The 23,738-nt window shown below is 40.9% G+C and overlaps 1 protein-coding gene across 1 annotated transcript; it reads right to left on the reverse strand.

The window, feature by feature from the left end:
* Positions 1–19,525: 19,525 nt before the first annotated feature.
* On the reverse strand, positions 19,526–23,367 carry LOC103420047 (glycerate dehydrogenase). The gene is made up of 13 exons (XM_008358112.4): positions 22,880–23,367; positions 22,669–22,752; positions 22,217–22,357; positions 21,778–21,899; positions 21,601–21,682; positions 21,044–21,116; positions 20,878–20,969; positions 20,719–20,793; positions 20,502–20,609; positions 20,331–20,408; positions 20,140–20,184; positions 19,870–19,984; positions 19,526–19,796 (listed from the first exon to the last, which is right to left on the reverse strand). Exons 1-13 carry the CDS (start codon positions 23,000–23,002, stop codon positions 19,774–19,776), a joined length of 1,161 nt encoding a protein of 386 aa, XP_008356334.1. The 5' UTR covers positions 23,003–23,367; the 3' UTR covers positions 19,526–19,773.
* Positions 23,368–23,738: the final 371 nt, after the last annotated feature.

Genomic DNA, 23,738 nt, shown 5'->3' on the forward strand with positions numbered 1-23,738 from the left:
AGGAGGAGACATCGAAGGTTGATCATTTGGAGCTTCATTACGCGGTACAGCCTCAGAAGACGAAGGCAATAAATGCCTTTGGAACAAACCCACAAACCGCTGATGATTAAGTAAAATCTGACCATCAGATTCCTTCATCTGGTCAAGCTTCCTCTTCATGTTTGTAGCATAGTCATGTGCGAGCCGGTGCAACTGTTTATTCTCATGCTTGAGCCCTCTAATCTCCTATTTGAGACTCATCACTTCAGCCGCCAATGATTCAACTTGGCGGGTTCGAGCAAATAGGCGCTGGGCCATATTAGACACAGAACCTGCACACTGAACACTTAGAGCAAGAGAATCCTTAACAGCCAACTCATCAGACCGTTTGGAAAATAGTCTGTTATCTTTGAGAGTGAGAAGGTTCCTGGCCACCACCGCAGCAGTTATATCATTCTTCATCACGGAATCCCCAACGGTAAGCAGACCAGTAGGGGATAAGAAGGATGGGCACCATATGTTGTCTGGAGAAGGCGTGGCTGCCTCTTCAACAAGGTTCAAGTCAAAACGAGGGTCGGAGGGGCCAGACATTTTCAAAGGTGTTGAAGAGAGAAGAGGTCGGACAAATCAAGATCTTAGAAGTACAAGAAGGGAGCTTCTACTGGTGAAGATTCAAGTGTGCTTTGGAACTTAATGCCAGCCTCTATAAAAATCTGCACTCGACAGAGCTTCAGAAATCGAAGAGGCGCCTGCCCAGAAATCGAAAAGGCGTTTTGCTTTCTTAAAAGCTGGGCTGCTCAGAGACCACGATGGCCGATCTCAGAAATCGAAGAGGCGTTTACTTTCTTAAAAGCTGGGCTGCTCAAAGACCACGAAGGTCGATCTCAGAAATCGAAGAGGCGCTTGCTTTCTCAAAAGCTGAGCTGCTTAGAAACCACGAGGGCCGATCTCAGAAATCGAAGAGGCACCTGCTTTTTTCAGCCTTGTCAGCACCTGTCACATGCACACTCAGCTTTGCTGAAATTACGGGCATTTTGTTGAAGATTTCTGGTGAAGTAGAAAGCACGTGAATCATACTATTCAATCATCCACTTTCCACACGCACCATCAGCTCATAGGTACCACAGATAACTTTGCCAAAGATCTCTGACAAAGTTTAGACACGTGAAGCTTGCAGCTCCCACTACATCACTATGACCAAGAAGGGTAAAAGAATACCAAAGAAACAACACTAACAAAGTTTAGACACATAAATTTTGAAGGTCTAGCTACCATATTATTGCCTACAAGGGTAAATGAACAACACCGCTGCTGGATAATTGGAAAGTCCTTGTGTGTCAACCTTTGTGCTCTGTGGCAAGGTAGACTAGCAAACATGCCCAACCTTTACTTACATTCGAGAAAACACTCCCAACAAGATTGCTTGCTCCAAAATCGAAGAGGCATCGTCCTCCGAATCTAGAGAGCCAAACTCCCAACATGATTACTTTCTCAAAAATCGAAGAGACACCGCTCTCCGAATCTCGAAAGCTAGACTCCCAGCAGGATTGCTCTCTTAAAAATCGAAGAGACACCGTTTTTCGAATCTCGAGAGCCAGATCCCCGACAGGATTGCTTGTACGAAAACCGAAGAGGCACTGCTTTCTCAACTTCGAGAGCCAGATCTCCTTGGATAAAGCTTGTCTGTAAACTTCACACGCAACATCAGCTTTCCAGATACCACAGACCACTTTTTCAAAGTGCTCTGACACACGTGAAGCTGGCAGCTTCCACTACCGTGCTATGACCAAGCAGGGTAAAGGAATATCATTACTACTTGTTGTTAGGGAAACTCCTATATATGTCGACCTCCATCCTCAACGGACAGGCAGACCTACAAAAATGCTCAACCCTTCCTCATATCTGAGAGGGCACTCCCAACGAAGCCTCTCGATATACTCAGCTTTCTTTCCCCCCGATAATACCTCTGCAAACAAGCTACACCAGAGCAAGAATATCTCATATCATCAGGGTTAAAAGCAAGAGTATCCCATATCTTGCTTTTTGCCTGTCTTTTCCTTTGGCCTTGTTCTTACCTGCAAGACAAGGAGAAAGAGAGCAATCAGTCAGCACTTGGAATCAAGCTTATAGTCAGGAACTGACTGCCTGGAACCCCTTACCTGGCATTGCTCTCGAGTACCCATCTTCAACATCTTATGCTTCCAGAGAAGATACCACATATGCCTAAGGAACAGATAGGGAAAGTGAGAATGATACAAGGAAGCATATGGAGACAAGCGTAACAGAACACGTGCCGATACATCCACTACTTTGTCAACAACAAAAGTATCCCATATCAGTAGGGTCGAACGTACTCTAGATTTGATGGACGTGTTTTGACCTTCAAATTCTTCAGTCGGCCTTATACTCTGGAGGAAACCAGAAAATCCTCCAGCCCAGTTCAAGAATAAGCCTATGGAAAGTTACTTATTCAAAAGCAAAAATATCTCATATCATCTATTCTCCTTTTCTTCTCTTATCCTTCATGCTGCCTGCAAGATAGGGAGAATGAGAATAATTAGCCGGAAATCGAAATCAAACTTCTGATCTGGGACTGATTTCTTGGAGCTCTGATTACTTACCTTGTCTGTCACCTCTTTCAGCAGATCCCCTAGCTCGGCAACTTGGGGGACTCCTACTACATGGTTTGTATCGCGCTTGACCAAGCCTGAAACTACAAGTAAGCTTCAAGTGAAATTGATACAGTACCTTATGCATCTCCACCAGTTAAAGATATCACCCCTGGATGGAGGAAGCGTACTTCCAGAGAAGATGTCACATCTACCTATGAGACAGTTAATGCAAGTGAAGACGAGAGCTTCCACCTATGTCATTTGTACTAAATCATTCACTTGTACTCACTAAAGGAGAGCTTGAACCTATGTACTTGCGTAAACCCTTCACAATTAATGAGAACTCCTCTACTCCGTGGACGTAGCCAATCTGGGTGAACCACGTACATCTTGTGTTTGCTTTTCTATCTCTATCCATTTACATACTTATCCACACTAATGACCACAGCAATCTAGCGAATATCACAAAGTTAATACTTTATGTTGTACCAAAGTCCTCACTGATTTTGTGCATCAACAATCCTTAAGTCCTTACCTTTTTGCATTGGTAATGGATGAGTTAACAGGACATATTCAAGATGATATTCTTGGTGTATGCTTTTCGCACACGATATAGTGTTGATAGATGAAACTCAGAAGGGGTAAATGCGAAGCTTAACTTTTGGAGAGAAGTATTGGAATCTAAAGGTTTTCGTCTAAGCCGATCAAAGACAGAATATATGGAGTGCAAGTTCATTGCAAATGGAGGCCAAAATGAGTTAGGGGTATGGATCGAAGATCAGGAAATACCAAAGAGCGACCGTTTTCGCTACCTAGGATCTATGTTGCAAAAGAACGGAGAATTAGATGGAGATCTCAACCATAGAATACAAGCTGGATGGATGAAGTGGAAGAGTGTTTCCGGCGTGTTGTGTGACCGTCGTAGGCCACTAAAGCTCAAGGAAAAATTTTATAGGACGACAATAAGGCCGGCGATGTTGTATGGCACAGAATGTTGGGCGGTGAAGCATCAACACGTACACAAAATGGGTTTGGACATGTACAAAGAAGACCTACTGACGCTCCGGTTCGAATATGTGACTACGGGATAGAGGTTCAGGGCCGAAGGGGTAGAGGTAGACCTAGGAAAACTTTGGAAGATACCCTAAGAAAAGACTTAGAGTACTTGGATCTAACGGAGGATATGACACAAAACCACGCGCAATGGCGTTCTAGGATTCATATAGCCGACCCCATTTAGTGGGAAAAGGTTTTGTTGTTGTTGTTGTTGTATATATAGTGTTGTGTACTATTTTCAAACCTAGCTAAGGTGGATTCCCTGATGGGAAACGATGAACGTTTGTGATGCTCACCCTTACTTTATTATAGGACCGGTGCACCTACAAATAAACAATCTAGACTAAGGTCGGGACAAGCGTTGTTTGTTACTTGTCAACTTCTTAATCGCTCATTGACTTTCCACAGGTTTTTGTTTGTACATATGCTTGATTCCCTCTGTCTTGAAGGAATCTTTTGTAACTAAACTTAGCACTTTGTACTCTCCAAATCGTGCCTAAGCGTTGGTTAGTGTATTTACTTATTTTAAACTCTTTGGTTTTGTTGTAAGTTGTAAACTTCGTCTTTGATGTAAAAAATTTATCCAAATTCTGTTGTCTTGTATTCTTCATTTTGCCAAAATGATTTCCGCTTTTGTACTATTTAAAAATAAATTATTTTACTTCCCTTTAAATAGCCATACGTCTTATAGGGGATGTAGTGCTACAGTGTTGGAATTTAACACTATTGTATTGCATTACTAATAGAGCGTGGCACTATTACGTGCCCGTTTTTTGGGCGTGACACTCCTTTTGTTGATCCCCCCCCCATGGTTAAGGCGGTCGACCAGGTTTATCTTCCTGCAGCCAATCGTGGAAGAAGGCCTATCATTGAACCTGAAGCGACGTCAGAAACTCCAATTCACCCGCAGGACCAAGACCTCGGCATCACCTCTCAAGAAGTGACCTCGACTTTTGTAAGGCTTGGTTACTTTCTCTTGTCAATTTTGTTATAACAAGTCTGAACCGAGAAAATATTAAATGTCAGGTGCCCAATTATTCATTTCACCGAAAATTTTATGCGCCGAAAAGTGTTATCTATATTTCTTGGCCACCTCAGTGGCCATTGAACGTAGATAACCTTCATCGGCCGCGTGAATTAAGAAGCAGTCTAAAACACTAGGCTCGGCCATTAAGCTCTCTAGGTTCGAGCAATGAACTAGGAGACATGGCCGAAGTCTCATATTAGCAGGTTTAAAACCAATCCTCCCTGCTACATTCTTTTATGATTTTCCTTGTGCCTAAACTGTTTTCGTGTGCAGCCTTCATGGGAAGTCGAGTTTGATGCTCTCATATCGAGTACTTCGGGAGTGGCTAGTCCTTTAGCAGCTACGACTGAGCCCGCCGAATTAACTGTTCTTGTTCGATTACAGGAGCTTTTGTCTCTCTCAGCTTACAAGTTCTTGAGCGCCAGGGTCTTGATTCGGTGGGTGCATGTCTGAACGATCTCGGAGCTGATGGTCAATTGAGCGTCGAGGCTATCACTTAAACGTTTTCTGCCTTTGAATGGACCCGAGAATATTTCAGTATTTTCGAGAAAGCTCTTCGGGCTGACGATGACTTGAAAGCTGCAACAGCCGTTCGAAACGCTCTTCGTCCAAAGGTCAAAGTTTTCAAGGTGAAAAATAAGATCCTGGCTGACCTTGACCGTCAAATTACTGAACTTCAAAATCGAAAATCGGCAATTGCTTATGAGCTTGCAAAGGATTTTGAGTCGGGCGATAAATCTTGCTTAACCGAATACGCGACGAGCGTGAAGCAAGTCGAGCAGCTGAAGATGGACAAAAGGAATCGGTAAGCTGAGGTCATTATGGGCGAGGTGAGGTGGTTGGAGTTGAAGGCTGTTCTTGAATCTCTCATTCTTTCATCACCCTAGAATTATTTGATTGTAAACTGATCGACCAATGAAATGAAATAAACTTTTATTCTCGCATCTCCCATGTGACTGGATAATATTTCTTTAAAAACCTTCCATTGATTGGCAACTTGTGAACAATACCAGTTTGATCTCTAAGATGGTATGCTCCATTGCCGAAGACTTTATGAATAATGAATGGCCCTTCCCAATTCGGTGACCATTTGCCGAACCTGGGGTCTTTAATTCCTACGGGTAGTACGGTTTGCCAAACCAGTTCTTCTTCGCCGAACGTTTTTTGTCTAACTCGTTGATTATACGCACGCTTGGTAATCTTCTTTTGTGCCACTAATAAGTTATAAGCATTAAGCCGAGCTTCTTCTAAATCTTCTAACTCTTGTCTTATGGCTTGACTGTACTCGGTGCTGAACAAACTACTTTGTTCAATTATTCGCAACGAGTTTATACTTAGCTCGACGGGCAACATTGCGTCGTGTCCATAAGTCAACGCGTACGGAGTCATTCCAGTGGCTATCCGTAGAGAAGTTCGATAAGCCCATAACGCTTCGTCTATCATTAAGTGCCATATGTCTGGCCTTTCTTTTATCATCTTTTCAAGAATACCAATAAGAACCTTATTACTTGCTTCGACCTGTCCATTCGCCTAGGGGTAATATGGCATATATTGCTCGAGTCGAATTTTTAGATTTGCCGTATATTCCTTAAATCTGTCGGATGTAAAGATCATACCGTTATCTGTTATGATGGTTTCTGGCACGCCGAATCTAGTCACAATGTTTTCTTCAATGAAACTACAAACTTCTTTAGACGTTAACTCGGCATATGACTTGGCTTCGACCCATTTGGTGAAGTAGTCCTTTGCGACGAGTATCCACGCATGTTTGGCTGCACCAGAAGATGGTGTGATTTTACCGATAACATTCATGGCCCATCGGCCATGGTTTGGTGACCGAATGTAATGATTCGGCCGGTACTCTCTGTATAGGCCCATGAATTTGACACTGTACACAACCCTTTGCGTACTCAATACAATCATTCAGAATACTCAGCCAGAAATAGCCGTGCCGCCGAAGTAGCCAACGTATTTTTCATCCAAATTCCTTCGTGTACTTCCGCCATTACTTGAACAGCTTCTTACGGGTCGAGGCACAGCAACAGTAACCCGTCCTCACCCTTTCGATACAACTCATTCTGGTATAATACGTAGTTTGTGGCATGAACCCTTGTCCGTCGGTCGTGGTTTTCATTGGGGTTATCAATATATCGCATAATCGTCATTCTTTAATCATCTAGTAATGCCCCGACGTCACAAACCTCAATAATTCCTTTCGTTCTAACAACGAAGGCAAAGACATGACTCGTGTACGGATCACGCAATCACGTTGGAGAACTTGTTGATTAATCAAGGCCGAATGTTCTTGTCATGACACAGGTATTTCTCGGCCTAATTTGCCCTTTATGAGTTGGGCTTCAGACATTATTTGAGCCAATTCGTCAGCGTCAGTGTTATGAACTCGTGAAATGTGTTTGAAAGTTACGCCGTAGAAAGAGCCGGCCAAATAACTGGCAACTATGTGGTAAGGCGCCATAGTACAACTCATACAATGAAAGGTCCCGTTGAGTTGATTATTGATAAGTTCGAAGTTACTAAGAACAAGGACACGAGTTGCCCGTAAATCGTGTAGCACGCCGAGGTCGATAACAAAGGCTTCGTATTCGGCCTGATTATTCGTACAATCGAAATCGAGCTTGAGAGAAAAAGACCAATGATTATGAGTGGGGGATTGAATAACAATCCTAACGCCAGCCGAGACTGAAGTACGGGAACCATCAAAGTACAGCGTCCAGTAATTATCACATGTTTGTATCAGGCCGATGTCAATGTCATTGCCCCCGAACTTATACGGGGAATGGTGTTGGGCTAAAAAATCAGCCAGAGCTTGACTTTGACAGCTTTCTGGGGCACATATTGCAAGCTAAACTTAGAGAAGGCCATCGTCCACTTGTCGATTCGGCCCTTTACGATTGGCTGAGTGAGCATGTAACAAATGACATCGGTCTGGGCGATGACCTGAGTGATTGACGGGAGCATGTAATGTCTGAGTTTTGACGCGGTGAAGAACAAGGCAAGACATAGCTTCTCGACAACAGAGTAATTAATCTTTGGTGGGTTGAGGTTGCGGCTAAGGTAAAAAATGGCATGTTCTCGCCCGACATCATTGTCTTGTGCAAGAAGGCATACGATGGATTCGTCGACCGCCGAGATATATAGCTTAAGAGGGCAGCCCCGTCGTGGTGGGACAAGGACGTGTGCGGTCGTTAAAGAGACTTTGATCTGCGTAAATGCCACTTGGTGCTCGGCACGCCATTCAAAAGTGCCAGAGTCCCTAAGTTTCAAAAGCATGGAAAAAGCTTTCATTTTTCAATCGAATTAGCAATAAATCATCGGAGAAAGTTGATCTTGCCGAGCAACGACTATAATTGTTTCTTAGACATCGAGGGTGAAGCATTAATGATTGCGCGAGCCTTGTTGTCGTCCACCTTAAGACCACGGTGATGTACGAGGAAGCCTAAAAATTTCTAGCTAATACGCCGAAAGCACATTTGGCGGGATTCATCTTCAGATTATGCCAGTGCATGCATAAGAACACTTAACAGAGGTCATCCAAATGCGTCTGCCATCGAGCTGATTTGATGACCACATCGTCGATGTAAACTTCGACGATGGTACCAATTAAATCATGGAAAATGGTGTTCATAGCTCGTTGGTATGTGGCACCGGCGTTCTTGAGGGCGAAGGGCATGACGACCCATTCGTATGTGCCGAGTGCCCCAAGGCACCGAAATGCGATCTTATGGACATCAGCTTCGGTGATGAAAATTTGGTTATAACCGGCATGCCTATCTATAAAGGATAAGATCTCGTGATGTGCTGCAACGTTAATTAACAAGTTAGATATTGGCATCGGGTACTCATCTTTAGGCATTGCCAGGTTTAAATTACGAAAATTGATACAGATGCGTAGGGTGCCATTTTTCTTTAGCACTAAGACGATATTGGCTAGCTATCCGACGTATCGAGCGATCCGAGTAAACCTGGCTTTTAAAAGTCGAACTAGTTCATCTTTTATGCCTAGCTGTACTTCGGTCGAGAATCAGCGAGGGGGCTGGCAGAAAGGGTTCGATCAAGGCCCGACATCTTTTGATAACTCAAAGCAAAACAATCTTTAAACTCATTGAGTAATTGACAGAGTTCGACTTTCATGGAATGGGGTAACAATGCACTAATAAATAACGATCGAGGGTCATCGGTCGTTCCGACATTTATTTCTTCTAAGAAGTCCTTAACCTGGGGCCGACTGTCTTCGAGTTCGATCGGTGTGGCCTGAACTTTGTCTAACGATAGTACTGGGCCATTATCTTCCTCGGCCAAAAATTTGATTAAGTTGATGTCCGAACGTGGGTGTTTGGAAATAGCATACCAATGAACCAACAGACGTTCCATCGTGGTTGAAATCGTTGCCCGATGCCTCTCACTTTTGGCATCAGTCATCAATGTTAGGAATCAAGTTGGCTAAACTGAGTCTTGCTGAATCCTGGTGAACAGTCTCGGCGCCTATCTCGATGGTTTTCTGGACTGAGATCCGAGTCGGCCGTCCATCTTCATTAAAACCCTGGAGGGTAATGTAACCGACGTGATCGTCATAATAGCAGGCCTGAATCATGTTGGTTTCGAATGGCTGATTATCAGCTGGATGGACCACGACCGATTTGCCGTCCCAAAAAATGAGAAATTGGTATGAAGAAGAAGGGATGCAATTTGTTTGGTGAATCCAATCCTTACTAAGTAAAGCATTATATTCGGTCTTGGAGTCGACGATAAAAAATACAGTCATGTGATTACAAACTGTAATGTTCACCTCTAAAGGGAGTACTCATTTGGTTTGAGATTTGTCACCGACGAAGCTGTTTATGGTTATTCCTAAAGGAATGAGCTTGTCGTTGGATCGTCGTAATGCTTTCATGATGGATACAGGCATGATATTGACCGTCGCCCGCAATTGATGAAAATTTTGGAGATTGGGTATCATTCAATATGGGCCGTGACATACAACGACTTTAAATGCGGAAGATGAGCCAAAGATGAACGAGGAAACAAGATGGACAGGGTTGTTTTAAGTTTGTCGTCGTTGTTTGCTTGTTCATCTTCAGTGGTGGTGACGAAATCAACTTGTGTTGCTTCCTCGGCAACCACATCATTATCCAAGGAATGTGGTTGTGTGTAGTTGGCTGGAATTCAACAGGTAGAACATGGACCATGCTGATTTCCATATTCTCAATTACTGAAGGGCCCATTCGATCCTGGTCATCATCTTCCGGGTTATTGAGGACTATAGCATTGTGCGTTAGAGTATCATCGGCCTGATGGTCGGGTGTCTCAACAGGTACTTGTTCTTGTGCCAAGGAACCCAACCTTGTTTCCTTTTGATTGTTGTCGTCGGGCCCACTCGCATTTGGTGTCTGATTTTGCCCATGTAGTGTCTTACGAGCTCATTCCTTATAGGTAATTCGGGCATCCTTTGTGTCCAGGTAGGCATCTAAACGTGCCACCCGATCTTTCTCATCGGTCGTTAGACCGAATAAAGATACGGCCGAGAAGATTTCGTAGTGATATCATAGGTGTTGAAGGTCTTCGAGGGAAAAAGGAAGCTCGGCTATATCAATATTCGTGTATGGGTCGACCTCGAAGCCAAGAACCCTAGCTTCTCGTATGTGCTGGAATCTAGCTTTCATCGCTGGATCAGTGGTTTTTTGGATGATTTGTTCAGCATTGGGGCAAGTTAGTGCTAGGTCGATAGCTTATTGACAAGCCTTGGGTAAACCGTACAAATCGTTGGCAGAATATTTCATATGAAACTCTTTCATGTATTCCAAGGATTCGTCGATGAATGGGGGGTGTAGATTCCGCTGAACTCTTATTAGCGGCTCTTTCAAAGGTAATGGGGAAAGTTGGCTTTCGGCCTCTTTCTTAAACTGCTCGAAGCGAACTTTCATCTCTCCGGGCTGAAGGAGAAGTTTGATGCACTTCTCGGACTCTTCAATGGTAGTTTCGAAGTCACAATTAGTTTCATTCTACCCCTGTAATTCAGCCATGATTGTTAGGGTTGGCGGGTCATCTCCACTCCCTACCGCCTCTTTCGGCTGCCATTTACTGGTCGAAACAATCTCGGCTGCCTGCCGTCGAGCCATGCAGTCTATACGCTGACGTCGATGTTTCTGAGATTTGGATAACGCATTATACATGCCGGTGGGAGAATTGTAATTGTACCAACGTTGGTTGCGTGGTTCAGGCAGCCTAAAGGTTTTTGGATTCGCTGATAAGCTTGAGCTGCTGAAATTACGTGAATAGTAATCCTCGTTATAAAACGGCACGTCGAAATCAAGACGCTGTCTAGCTGAGGTAGGGTCGTCCGTCCGTTTCTGAGGGCCGAGCCTATCGAACACTTTCTGGCGCTGGCCTTCACTAAGTTCACTTATAGGTGTCGCCACAGTCGTAAATGGTTGACGTGATGTTGGAGTTTGAGTCTAAGGCAGTTTCTCCTTGGGTTCAGTTAATACTACGTGTGCCCTACAGTTGTTACATAAGACTATCGGCCCATCACTTTCTTCTACACTGGAATCTTTTATGAACTCGACTACCGCCGGCCCCGAAAACCCGATGGGTGGCTCATTGGAAAATAGATCAATCTTGAGTTGCAGCCGGGAGTTTTTCTTTAGGACATGTTGTACTGGAACAAACTTAACCTTACATTTCCCTTTGTTCCTGGGCAAATGGGCGTCCACCATGCCAACTGTTACCGAAGGGAATGGATCGGCGTCGACCGTCATTCGTTTCTCTGAAAACTTTAGCTTGCCTTTGTTAATCCAGCTCTGGACATCATCACGGAATAAAACACAGTTGTTCGTAGCATGCTTAGTCGAGTTATGATGCTTGCAATACGTCTTCCCTTGAAGCTCTTCGACCTTAGGAATGTTATGTCCTGGCTGAAGTTTGATAATCTTTGCTAATAACAATTGGTTGAAAATTACCTCGGCCTTTGTGATATCAAAAGTGTAAACTTTTGATGTTTTCGTCGTTTCTTCAGTGGCCGAGCGGGTTTTGGCATCCTTGGAATTAATTTGAGTCAGTGCCTTGCAAACATGTGGTTTATCTATTACTATCTCGGCCGCGTCCACATTGACGTATTGGGAATCTTCGCCTTCAACCGATACGTAACTGACCGTGGGATTTTTGTAAATCGTTCCTTGGGATAGGGATTTCGAGATCTTTTCTTCTCGGAGCAAATAATCATATTGCTCGACATGCTGGGCTAATTCATACATATCTCGAAAGTTTTCCCCAAGGAATTTCTTTTTGTATTCCACGTCGAGCCCATTAAGAGCAAACCTAACAAATTCGACTTCGGGAAGAGGTACTCGGCACCAATTCCTGGCCTATTTAAACCTTGTAAGATAATCCATCGGTGACTCATCAGATGCTTGAGCCATCATAGCTAATGAAGAAACTGACATTTCCATTCCCAACCGATAGAACTGCTCATGAAACTTCTCGACCAACTCCTCCCAGCTTTGGATAGAATTAGGTGGGAGGTTAATATACCATGCGAATGCTGAGCCTGTCAACGAAAAGTTGAATAGCCGCAATTTATGGAAATCACTATTGACATCTTCGCATTGTACAGTGAAACGGGCTACATGTTCTAACGAGGATAAGGACGATCCTCCAGTAAAAAGCTTGAAATCTGGAATCTTAAAACCTTTAGGATATTCGAACTTTTCCACGTAAGCTGGATATGGATGACTGAATTTCAGGAACTTCGGCCTCTTTTTCATGGCCGAATCGATCATCCATTGGACCTCGTTCATATTGACGAATATTGCTTCCATTCTCTGGTCGAATCCATCTGACCTACTACTTGATCCACCACTTTTTTCTAAGCCAATTGCTTTGGGCCGAGTAGACACTATTTCGGCCTGTAGCAGATTACTTTTAAATGGAAGCTACCGAGCCTAATCACCAGGTTCTCATTCGAAGACTTTGCTAACTAATACTTCGAGCAATTTGGTGTAGGTCTCACCATTACTTCGTATTACCTCAAGCAAATTGTTCATTTTTTGAACAACTGTTTGTTCAACTTGTCGACATTGCTTATCAAGTCGTCTTCGAAGAAACGACCTAGTTGGAGGATCAGAGCCTTCACCACCGTCTTCGTCGCAGTCTTCCACGATACCTTCAATGAAAACGTCGGCGGTTCGGTTGAGTACTTCTGTGTTTCGAGGTTGGGTGCCGAGGTAAACTTTCTTTTCTAGGTGTGTCACACTTGCAGTCTCAGGGGTTACGGTAACGAAAGGATTTTATGGATGTGACACTTCTTGTCCAGAACTTTGAACCAGCAAATCCGTCATTGATTTTCCCATGGTTGTTTTCTTTTTTACTGATCGTGTCTCGATAGTCATGAACTTCGTAGTTTTAGCATTGGGTCCCACTGGGCTTGCCAAAATGTTGACCCTAAAAACTACCAAGCCTACGTAGCGCGCAGGCCGAGTAACTAATAAGCTAACTACGTCGTTCGGTTGATGCGGGACGTGCCAACTCGTCGACTGAGCTCGGCTAAGGAGTAAAATATGTTGATGTTTGCGTTGGGTGCACTGCTGACTTCTTGATCTTGCTACTTTTGTATAGGGGCACAGATACTCAAAACAAATATATGTCTTGATGGTGAACGTGGTTTGACCGTCAGAATGCCAAACTCGAAAGCCTACTTGTGAGTATCCAATCATAAAACAACTTGGAGTTCAATGTGCCGAGCCCAATAATTCGTAACACCTCACTTCGCCAAGAAGGTTAATTAGATGACCTCTGCCAATGAGAATTCGAAAATCATTCTCGACCGAGACTTGGATAGATAACCAATCGGCCTTGACGCAGTGCTATTTATCCAAACTGAAGGTGCTCCAAGGTTGACTGATTATGCGGCTCCAGTGCTGTTTATCCAAACTGAAGATGTCACTGGTTGCCTTCACAGTGCTGTTTATCCAAACTGAAGATGCGTTGGCGAAAAAGGAAAATAAAAATCTCAAAGTTGTTGAGAGGTTTCGCGTAGAGCGATGGTTTGCGCAGGGCAGTTTGTGTGTTAAATTGGAGGGGGCTTTGATCGATGTCCTCCCTCCTCTATTTATAGTAGCCAACCTGCATTGAATCACAATCATTCTTGGATTAGAACTCCTTTCCCGATCCAACTTTATCTCAGTTAGTCCTACTCCTACTAGGACTTTGAACTCAACTCGTTATCAGGCCGTATTCAATTTCAAACTCCAACATCCCTATCCTGTCGAAACTCCTTCTCGTAATAGGACTCATTCACATCCCACAGACACCCAATGGGATACGACCAGCTTTGACTACGCGGCCTATGAGGTGGATAACCCCCAACGACTCTTAAGCACGGCCTCTCAGCCGAGAACAATTCTAAACTCGGCCCAAACCAATATTTTTGGGCCCAAACAGTTACAAATAGGAATGAACACGTTTATCAATGCTTAAGTAATAAACCAATCATCAACTTCCATGTCCTTTAGTTTTCAAAATTTAGTCTACAAATTTAGTCTATTTAGAGGGTTCGAGAATTGCGTTTTTATTTTGCATTAGGAAACAAGTCGTGAATTATGTGACCAAAAGCAAAAATTTTAAGGAAAACTAATGAAAGGGGCTTGAAAACTTTAAGTTTTAACATTAAGGACAAAATAAAGGGTAAAGTGAATAGTACCAAGATTGACTTTTAGTGTAAACATGTGGTTTTTCGTTAAAGTGAACAGTACCGGGAACTTTTTGTTAAAGTTCCCAAAATTTTAGGTAATAAATCATGAACTTGAAAAGTTGGAACTGAAGGCGGTTTTAAAATTTTACTACAGGCAATTAAAAAACAAGTTCAGATTTCGTGGCATCGGGAGAAATCTTCGCTGTCTAGAGCCAAAATCATAGATTAATTCATGCCTCTACTTTTGGTTTTGGGGTCCGGCAATCTTCTTGAGAATCATTCTGTCTTCTCCCTCTTTTCATTTACTCTGTTTTGGTATAGAATTGTTGATGTAAAACGCTATAATCGTTGTAGAGTTATAACATTTGAATTTCTTTTACATTCTGTGTTTCTACAACTTAAACAAATTCTTGCTAATGGTAAAAAAAAAAGATTGGAATGTCAAGGATGTTCTTTGTTTTTTCAATCCGAATCAAATATACTAATGGTGAGTTGTTGAAATCTCTTCCATATTTATTTGTACGTCTTTTTTTTTTTTTTTTTTAAATTGTCATCCCATTTAATCGAATTGGGATACCATATATCTAACATGTCTCTTGAATCTCAAGACATTATTCGAACCAATCATAGTTTTATTGAGATAGTTGATTGTCGTAGTCTTATGGCCTGCACACACGGTTAACACAAGGTTTTATATTCAATTTTCACCTTATGGGGTTATAACTGGAAGCCATGGAACATGTCGGATTGCCTCGAGATAGGGTTTAGCTAGAACAACATTATGGGTTTAGCCGGTGTGGTTATATAGCTCTCGAATGTCCGGAGGGTGTGGAGCGCCGACATGGTTTTATCATTTTGTTTTGTTTTTTTGTTTAATAATTTCTAGGAGATTTCTTGGAGCTTGGTTTTGATTTCTCCTTAATAGAGCTTGCTAATTTGATTGCTCTACATAGGAGAGTTGCTTCATTTTAATTTTGGTTTAGTGCGCTACATCTCTTTGGGTCTGTGTGAAGGGTGGAGTTGTTTGATTTGCTGGATCTACTTCACTTGGTGTTCTATGCTTGTGGTGGTGATTATGTGATGCAATCTCCAGCACGATCCCAATATATAATTTGAGATTTTTGTTCTCACATGATCTCTGTGTAACACGATTTTATTCTTCTGTAATGTTGCAGTTCTTTATAAGCTCAGATGAGTGCATGATGTCTACTCATTGCTTTGGTATTGGCGATGCTTTATTGTAATGGAAAAGGATCCGGGGGATCTTGTAATCGTGTCTGTTCATTGTACATCATGCGGTCAGTTTTCGTTAGGTACTATTTATATTTAATTTTAAATTTAAATAATTTCTGACCGCACGATGTACGATAAACGGACACGATTACAAGATCCCCTGGATCCCCAGTGACATGTTTGTGAGTGGGCTTTTCTGTCCAAACTATTATATTATATGTTTTCGAAAGAGCTTCCATGACATGCTTTTATATCTTTTTTTTTTTTTTTGCTTAGATTAATACAATTGTTTTAGGAAAGTGTTATTGGCACTCCAAAAATCTCATTCTACACTCCTCATAAGTGTATTTTTCTTTCTAAATATAGAAAATTTGGAGTGCAGAATGAGATTTTTGGAGTGCCAATAACAATTCCCTTGTTTTATGTCATCTTGGTCATTGTAATTTATGAGCGTGAGAACCTTTCTTGGGAAATGTTTTACTATCATGCATTACTTTCTTAGGAATTTTTGTCCATGGTATTTTTTTTCTATGATATATCTTGTGTGGAGCCAAATTAATACAGAAAATCTTAGAGTTGATACGTGGACTTTTAAGCCTAAGTTATGAGTCTCAAAAAATTGGCTAGACCACATTTGCTCCACGCACAGTTCAACCTTCTTGAAGACTTGAGCAACTGACTACAACCTTAGCAAGCAGTCATGCCCATGGCAAGAAGAAAAATCAAATGTATTAAAGATAGGATTAATTACTAAATCTTATCTTTATATCTTCCTAATTGAATGTCAACTCCATAGAGCAAAAAATCACAATCATATCCAATCAAGGATATTATAAGATAATCCCCAAGATAATATTTATTAAATAATTTCAGGATAATTTTTTCCTCATCCATCTAACGAATGACTCCCCTTGGTCAATCAGATGCTGACACATGTCCAAACCCTACAGATGTGGTCGACATATGCTCTACAAGTACCCCATTCTCCATCAAATTTTGGTACGATTTGCTACGCAATGAAGCCCTAAATTCTATCTTTTTAGAGAAACTGTCTTGGACATAAGAGGTTATATGAAAGTCGTTTAAAACATTAAGGGTGTCAAGGTTTAACACCCCATGTGGTTTATCAAGTTTTCACAAAACTTCGTAACGTTTGAGACATTATACTAAACCTCATAAGGTTTTAATTTCCTTTCATATAACCCCTTGAGTAAAAAAATTTGCTTATAAACTTTCTAATTTACCCTATGATTAAAGAAAAGCTCTATTTTGTGTTGAATAAAAATAATCTTTATAAATATGTAGAAAAAGAATATCAAATTAAAAGATTAAATATTAAAAAAAAACAAAAATTAAAAATCAAAACGTCAGTAGGAGAGACGGCAAGTCGTTGATCTTGCCAAGTCCATAAATTTGGTTTTTGTCGATGTTGTCTTGTCCAACCGAAGATGGATTTGGTGCCTCTACGCTCTGTATAGGTTTTAGTATTGAATTCGAGATTCAGCTTTCATGGATGACGACGATAGCAATTTATGCCTATGAATGATTAAGAAGAAGATATTTGGCTTTGTATTCACCCAAATGAAAAATTAGGGCGATCAGTGTCGTCTTGGGAGGGAGCATCGTCTTCGAACAGCCACGAGAAATCAAAAGTAGAATTAAAATTACAATGTCAAAACTCTCGGGTTGATGTTGTGATCGGTGTCGTCTTGAGAGTGCGGGTGCTGCCATCGGTTAAATTAGAGGGCGACGAAGTAGTTGTTGGAGGGCATGTGCATGGACGTGGAGAACGATGCCGTCTCGAGGCTGTGTAGAATACATTGTAGTTGGGGAAGGAGTCGCAAGACAACCGTTTTTTGTTTGGTCACTGGAGAAGGGGGGGTTGATGCTTCTCATGTGGGTTCGTGGGACGCTGCTTGCAAATAAGGGAGACAGGACTAGCAATCTCGTTGTTTTTTTGGGGTCTCGCTAAGACCCCCTAGTGAGTGGTTTAGTCGAGGCGAGTCCTCCTTTGTCCCATTAAACTTAGTCCCGCCAATAAACAAACATGGATTGCACTCATTTTTAATCTAAGCCAGTCTAGTGAGAGCTAAAGAAGGCAAACAAACACCCCCTTAATGTTTTATAACTTTTTAGTGTATAATTATAAAGCTTTTGTTCATTAGTTTCAAAGTTATCTATTTATTATTAGGGTAAAGTTATCTATTTATTATTATATTTTGAGTGCTACTATGCCTATCCCATAATTTTATTTTCTTACCCACGTTATATTTTCACTCACCATAAAAAGTTTAAAAAGACCAAACACTCTCATCCCGCTCACTTATATTCCTAAAAATAACTCTTACAGTTTTAAGTTCTAAATAAAAATAAGGGTGAAGTGCTGATTTAGTCCCTGAACTATCATCTCAATAAAAATTAGGTCCTTAAATTATTTTTTCGGTAAAATAAGTCCTTAAATTCATTAAAATTTGCTAATTTCATCCCTACTTTATATTCAAAGTTATTTTATCCAATTTTTCGACTACTTAAGTCATTTGACACATTTTAGAGTGTAATACTGCCTATAAGCCCTTAACATTTTATATTGAATCTAGCGTCTAATTTACCCTTCAAAGTTAACTCCATTCACTATCTCTTTATGAAAAATTACCAATCTGCCGTCCAATATGTATCACATGCAAGTAATGTGACTTAAATTGACGGAAAATGGAATATGGTAGCTTCAAATTTAATATTATGAATGTAGTTGGCAGATTTTTATAATTCAATGATTGACTTTTTTGAAAAAATAGTTTAGGGACCTAATTTTCACTCAGATGATAATTCAAGAACTAAATTGACAATTCACCCTAAAAATAAATATACAGAATGATTGAATATTAGAGATTTTAAGAAAATGGAACAGCGACGAACGTCTCTCCCATCCTCGCAAAAAACAACCACAATCAAGCACCACAGATGACGGTGACATCTCTTTTTCTCTTTGCCGTTGGGAAAGTTACATTCCTTTTTTTTCTTTCTCCTTTCTCTGTTCATCTCTATCTGTCTCTTTCTCCGCCTACCAGATATGGATATAAGATTCATAGACATATTCATTCTCGAATTCTGATTTAGAATTAAGGGTTGAAAAGTAGAGAGAAAATAAGAGACGGAATTGGGGAGGGTGGGGTGGACGGAAGAGATAGAAGATGGAAGGGGATGAAAGAGTTAGAAAGGGGCGCGGGATGAAGAGAGAAAATGGGAAGGTTGTTGGGTAGCTTGATTCGTTTCTCATTTTAATTTTTTTTTCTATTCTTTTTTTTCTTTTTTCTTAATAGGGCTCTTGAAGTCCTTTTACATAAGGTTAAATTTAGTATTAAAACTTTCATTAAAAAATGAGTGGGAAAATAAAACTAGAGGATGGACGTATCACTACTCTAGATTTTTTTAATTAAGGGATTACTTGATGGTAAATTAAAATCTAAGGAGTGTTAGTGTAATGTTTCAAACATAATGGAGTTTTGTGAAAACTTAACAATCCTTACGAAGTGTTAGTGTCATAACCCTTTGCAGGACGGCGAAGAAGCTCAGAGGATTAAAAAAGACAGAAAGTTTAATTTGTGTGACCGAAGTTATATCCAAGAAAACCCAATGTCACATAGCGCTCAATGGAATAAAGGCCACATGTATCGTCACAATTCCATAAAGAGAAGATTCAACGCAGAGGTGATTATGGTTTTCTTGGGCTGAGTGACATATGATCACACGATACGACCAGACCAGGGCACCGCCAGAAGGCCTCAGTTTCTTCGAAGCTGACGCTTCTCAGATTCGGATGATTCTAGTCACGAAGATCCTCATCTCCAGCAAGCCGAAAGCCTAATGTTGTTCTTGAATGGCAATACAAATGCCACAAGTAGAATGAAAGGATTTTGAAATTGTAGATGAAAGGTTTCATTAATAACATCTCATACAGTGCAGGATTAATATGAAGCCAGTAGTTTATAGCACAAACATATAACAGATACATGTTTCTCCACATCCATCCTTAAAATATACACTATCGTTTGCATTCTTCCGCATTGTACGCTCGCAAGACACTGCCTGGATTTTTCCTTCCGTATGAGTTACTCTGTTTGCACCAGGAAGGCCCTGAATGTAATCATTTGCATTGATGCTCACAGCCTTGAAACTGGTAAACCTGCATTGGAACACAAGTCTCAGCACAGATGATTTTCCTGCATGATGTTGGCAAAGTTTTGAAGGCTTATTACCTAAGGCCTTTGAGTTGACAATGCTAGGACTGGCAGCAGGTGGCGGAGCATTCTCGTTGAGAAATGGTTCAACCTGGTTTGGATTCTTCCAAACAGGGTATCCTTTAATTTTTCCCTGAATCATAATAATGTAAGGCATGTCAGTATTTTAGTGCCAAAGCTGCAGACAAAATTTTGAAGCCATTTTTGAATGATGTGAGCTATTTCAAATGCTGCGATTCTATTCAATTTCTTTTCTGCCTTTTTCCGATAGTTACATTGGTGACATACCAGGACATTGAGGGCAGCTAGTGTTGCCATTCCTTCACGAGTCCACTACAAAGACCGGAAAGGGACACGGTTACTCGCTGATCTGAGTTATTCTAAGTACTCACTTGATAAGGCAACAAATCTTTATGTTCTCAAATAGAAAGCTCCTTCCTTAAAAGTGTTCGAACATAAACAATATGGACAGTAATTACCTTCGAAGCAGAAGCAATGTGAGGTACCACAACAGCATTCTTCAAGTCGGCAAGACCAGGTTTCATGTAAGGCTCATCCTGATACAACACCATATACAAACCACTTAAATATCGTAGATGGTGTCCAAAAGAAGATTGGAATTCGACAAGGAATTAGGTGCGCTTTTTTACCTCAAAGACATCCAGGCCAACTCGAAACATAGGGTTTTGTTTCAAATGTTCTACAAGAGCCACTTCATCAATCACAGGCCCTCTGCTACAGTTTATAAGGACTGCTTCCTGTAGATATATCCGACACATTATTCATCAAGAAAATACATTCCAGGTGTATACGTAACATAATACGTATGTGCATTATACAAATAAGAAATGTTATTTCGAACTTCACCTTCTTCATAATTGCCAGACTGTCTTTGTTGACTAGATGATAAGTGGTTTTATCCAGAATTGGGTGAAGGCTTATCTAGAATAAGAATAAAAAACCACACCATTATAAAGGGAGTAAGAAGAAACGAAAAAAGAGGGGTGAGGAGAGCGAAAGCCCTACCACATCTGCTTCTCGGAGCACCTCCTCCATGCTTGATGCTCTTTTCCAAGTCACAGGCTGTTCACCATTAGCTTTTAGGAACTGACCGTAAGCTGGAACATGGAACATACAGGTATCAGCAAAGTGTGGAGCAAGAAGATTTATGCAATAAACCAACTGGACGTGCCTGTAACAAACTTTTCTAGCCGGGTAGCCTGGTACAGATCATAGTAAATTAGGTTCATCTTGAAACCTTCAACCTGTCAGAAATCAATAGTAATTTCAGTCGCATTAGCGGGTATTCATTAATTGGAATCACTTATTAAGATCATCAGCAATAAGTTGTAAACGATCAAGGGGTAAAGGAAAAGAAAGTTGAAAAATTCAAATAATGGTTAGTTCTGTGATTTATACATAGTATGTATTCAAAATGGTTGATCTATCTGTCACACAACTGAACGTATATAAAGCATTCCCCCAAGCCTACATTATAGAAGGGAACAATGCAGTAGAACTTGGACAGTTAGCAACTGTTTACAAAATCTTTTGTGTTCCTGGTAAGTTATATCATCCCAAATTCTTATTAAAATTCCTGTAAAGTAAGTCCATTAATTTTGTAAAAATCCTACTTCAAGGTGCATAAAACAAGTTTATGCATGCCAATCACTAGACTAAGCCGTTATTGTGTACCCAAAATCAGATGAACCAAACATAAGATTCAACATTTTGGACCAGGAAAAATACCATCATTCTGGCATATGCAGAACCTATACGGCCAGCTCCAATCACACCGACAGTTTGCCCTTTGAGCAAGTTTCCCACAAATCTGCCATAGTAAAAGAAACAAATTAAGTTGTAGTTTATGTAACATGAAAGGACAAATGATGAATTGATGGTTAACAGTAAACAAGGTAGTCATACAGATTAGGAAGCCATCCATCGTATAAGCCGGCCCTCATAAACTCATCCGCTTCAACTATTCTTCTAGCGGCCGTTAAAGAAAGTGAAGCGGCCAGCTCTGCTGTAGTTTCTGTAAGTACTCCCTAACCATACAAGCAACAAATTCATTTCAATATCCCAAATTTTCCCAACAGAAAAGAAAACCATAAAGGCACTAGTGACCATATCTGCAAGCATGTTGGTTTCGATTCACTTGTCATGTTTTAATTGATTCTTAGTGCGAAATTACTTTGGTTCTTAGTTGCGAAATTACTTTGGTGCTGCCAAATCTACCGTTGAAAAGTCAACATGGTGTTTTTCTAAAGTATTGTGCTTGAAATATTTTTCTTTAATTTTGACATTATCAAAGACTTACATGTGAAAAAGGCGGGAAAATGGAGAGTAAGAGTGAAAAACTTACAGGTGTGTTCCCAACAGCAACTCCATACTTGTTAGCAGCATCAACATCCACATTGTTGTAGCCAACAGCCATGTTGCTGAAGGCTTTGCCTCCTGCTCTGCTCAGTGCTGAGAACAAAGTCTCTCCCCAGTCTTCTGTCAACTGAAAATCAAAACCACAACCCCCACTCAACAACTTTGAATAATAAAAAGGGAAATTCACATATAAGTCCCTCGAAACTCTCTCTCATAGTTACAAACACTATTTTGAAGACAGAAACTCTTGACGCAAGCGGCTTGTACCTCAGTTGGTTAAGAGTATTTGTCCAAAAAAACAAAAAAACAAGAAAAAAAAACAAAAAAAACGAAGGAAGCCCTCGACTCAACGCAAACATTAACAACTCCGAAGGGTACTACACTAATTACTATAATAAGAAATCAAAAAGAAGAAGAAAGAAGAGTCTAAAATTTTACCTGCCCAATAACTCCATCACACTTATCTCCAATCAGAGCAATGATATCCTCAACAGAAAGAATTGTTTTCTTCTGGGTGCATATCTAAACAATTCCAATCATTAAACGTTTTCTCATCAAATTCACAAAAAAGTGATCCAAAATCCAATACACACACACACACACACACACATAAACAAAGTGGGGAATGAAAAAAAATAGGAAATATTACTTCGACTCTGCAATCTTGCTCAATTAAGAGATTGATCCAGCGAGTTCCAGGCATGGGTTTTGTGCTGACAACTCTGTATTTTCCATTGGGATTCCACACTTCAATTGAAACTGGCTTTGCCATTGAAAATCTTTGTCAGCAGCTCAAAGGGCATGCAGTATGCTGACTGTGGAAGCACTGAGAGCAGTGTCTTTAAAAACTTGTGGTTCTAATAACTGTGATGATATGGTGCGGTGTGGTGCACAATAAGATGTATGTCTTCACTCGTAAGATTGACTGAGACTGTTGACTGTTGATATGTGGTTGAGTGGAGCTATGGATCTGAAGGGTGCAGGTTTAGATGGTGGCTTGGTGGATTATTGTGAATATTTTCTGTACAGATAGGATGTGTGTTTTAAATTGAGAGGTGGAGGTGCGGTGGATGAGTATTTCATGCTTGGAGGACTTGGACCTCTCATTGTGAATAAGATAACGGTGGTGACATGGCTTATTGGGTTGGATGACACATAACCCTTTTGCCATTTGTTTTTTTTTTTTTTTTTTTTTAAAAGGGAGACAATTGGTGGCAAACCACAGTTATTCACCCATTTCGAGGGCCCGGGAAGACTCACAGAGGCATTTCAGCCTCATTTTGGCCACAAATCTGGCTTCCACACTAGCAGCGAGTTTCGAACTCGAAACTTCCAGTTTTTAAGGCCAAATTGGATTATTCACCCCCGTGGTCATAGGAAACTTGCATTATGACCTCCGTGGTGAAAAAACTAGGAATTAAACCCATGTGGTCTAGAATGTTAGCAAATTTAGTCCAAAAGTAAGATTTCTGTTAAATGACTGTTAAAAGTATGGGTAAAACTATATT

This window comes from Malus domestica, chromosome 05 (genome assembly GCF_042453785.1).
Source record: "Malus domestica chromosome 05, GDT2T_hap1".
NCBI classification, from domain to species: domain Eukaryota; kingdom Viridiplantae; phylum Streptophyta; class Magnoliopsida; order Rosales; family Rosaceae; genus Malus; species Malus domestica.

Bases quoted from the DNA above. Each gene is read 5' to 3' on its own strand.
- LOC103420047 (XM_008358112.4), bottom strand. From the start codon at position 23,002: ATGGCAAAGCCAGTTTCAATTGAAGTGTGGAATCCCAATGGAAAATAC. The intron at 22,358-22,668 runs GTAAAATTTTAG...TTTGATTTTCAG, and splicing joins GTGATGGAGTTATTGGGCAG to TTGACAGAAGACTGGGGAGA. The intron at 20,409-20,501 runs GTAAAAAAGCGC...GTGTTGTATCAG, and splicing joins TTGGCCTGGATGTCTTTGAG to GATGAGCCTTACATGAAACC.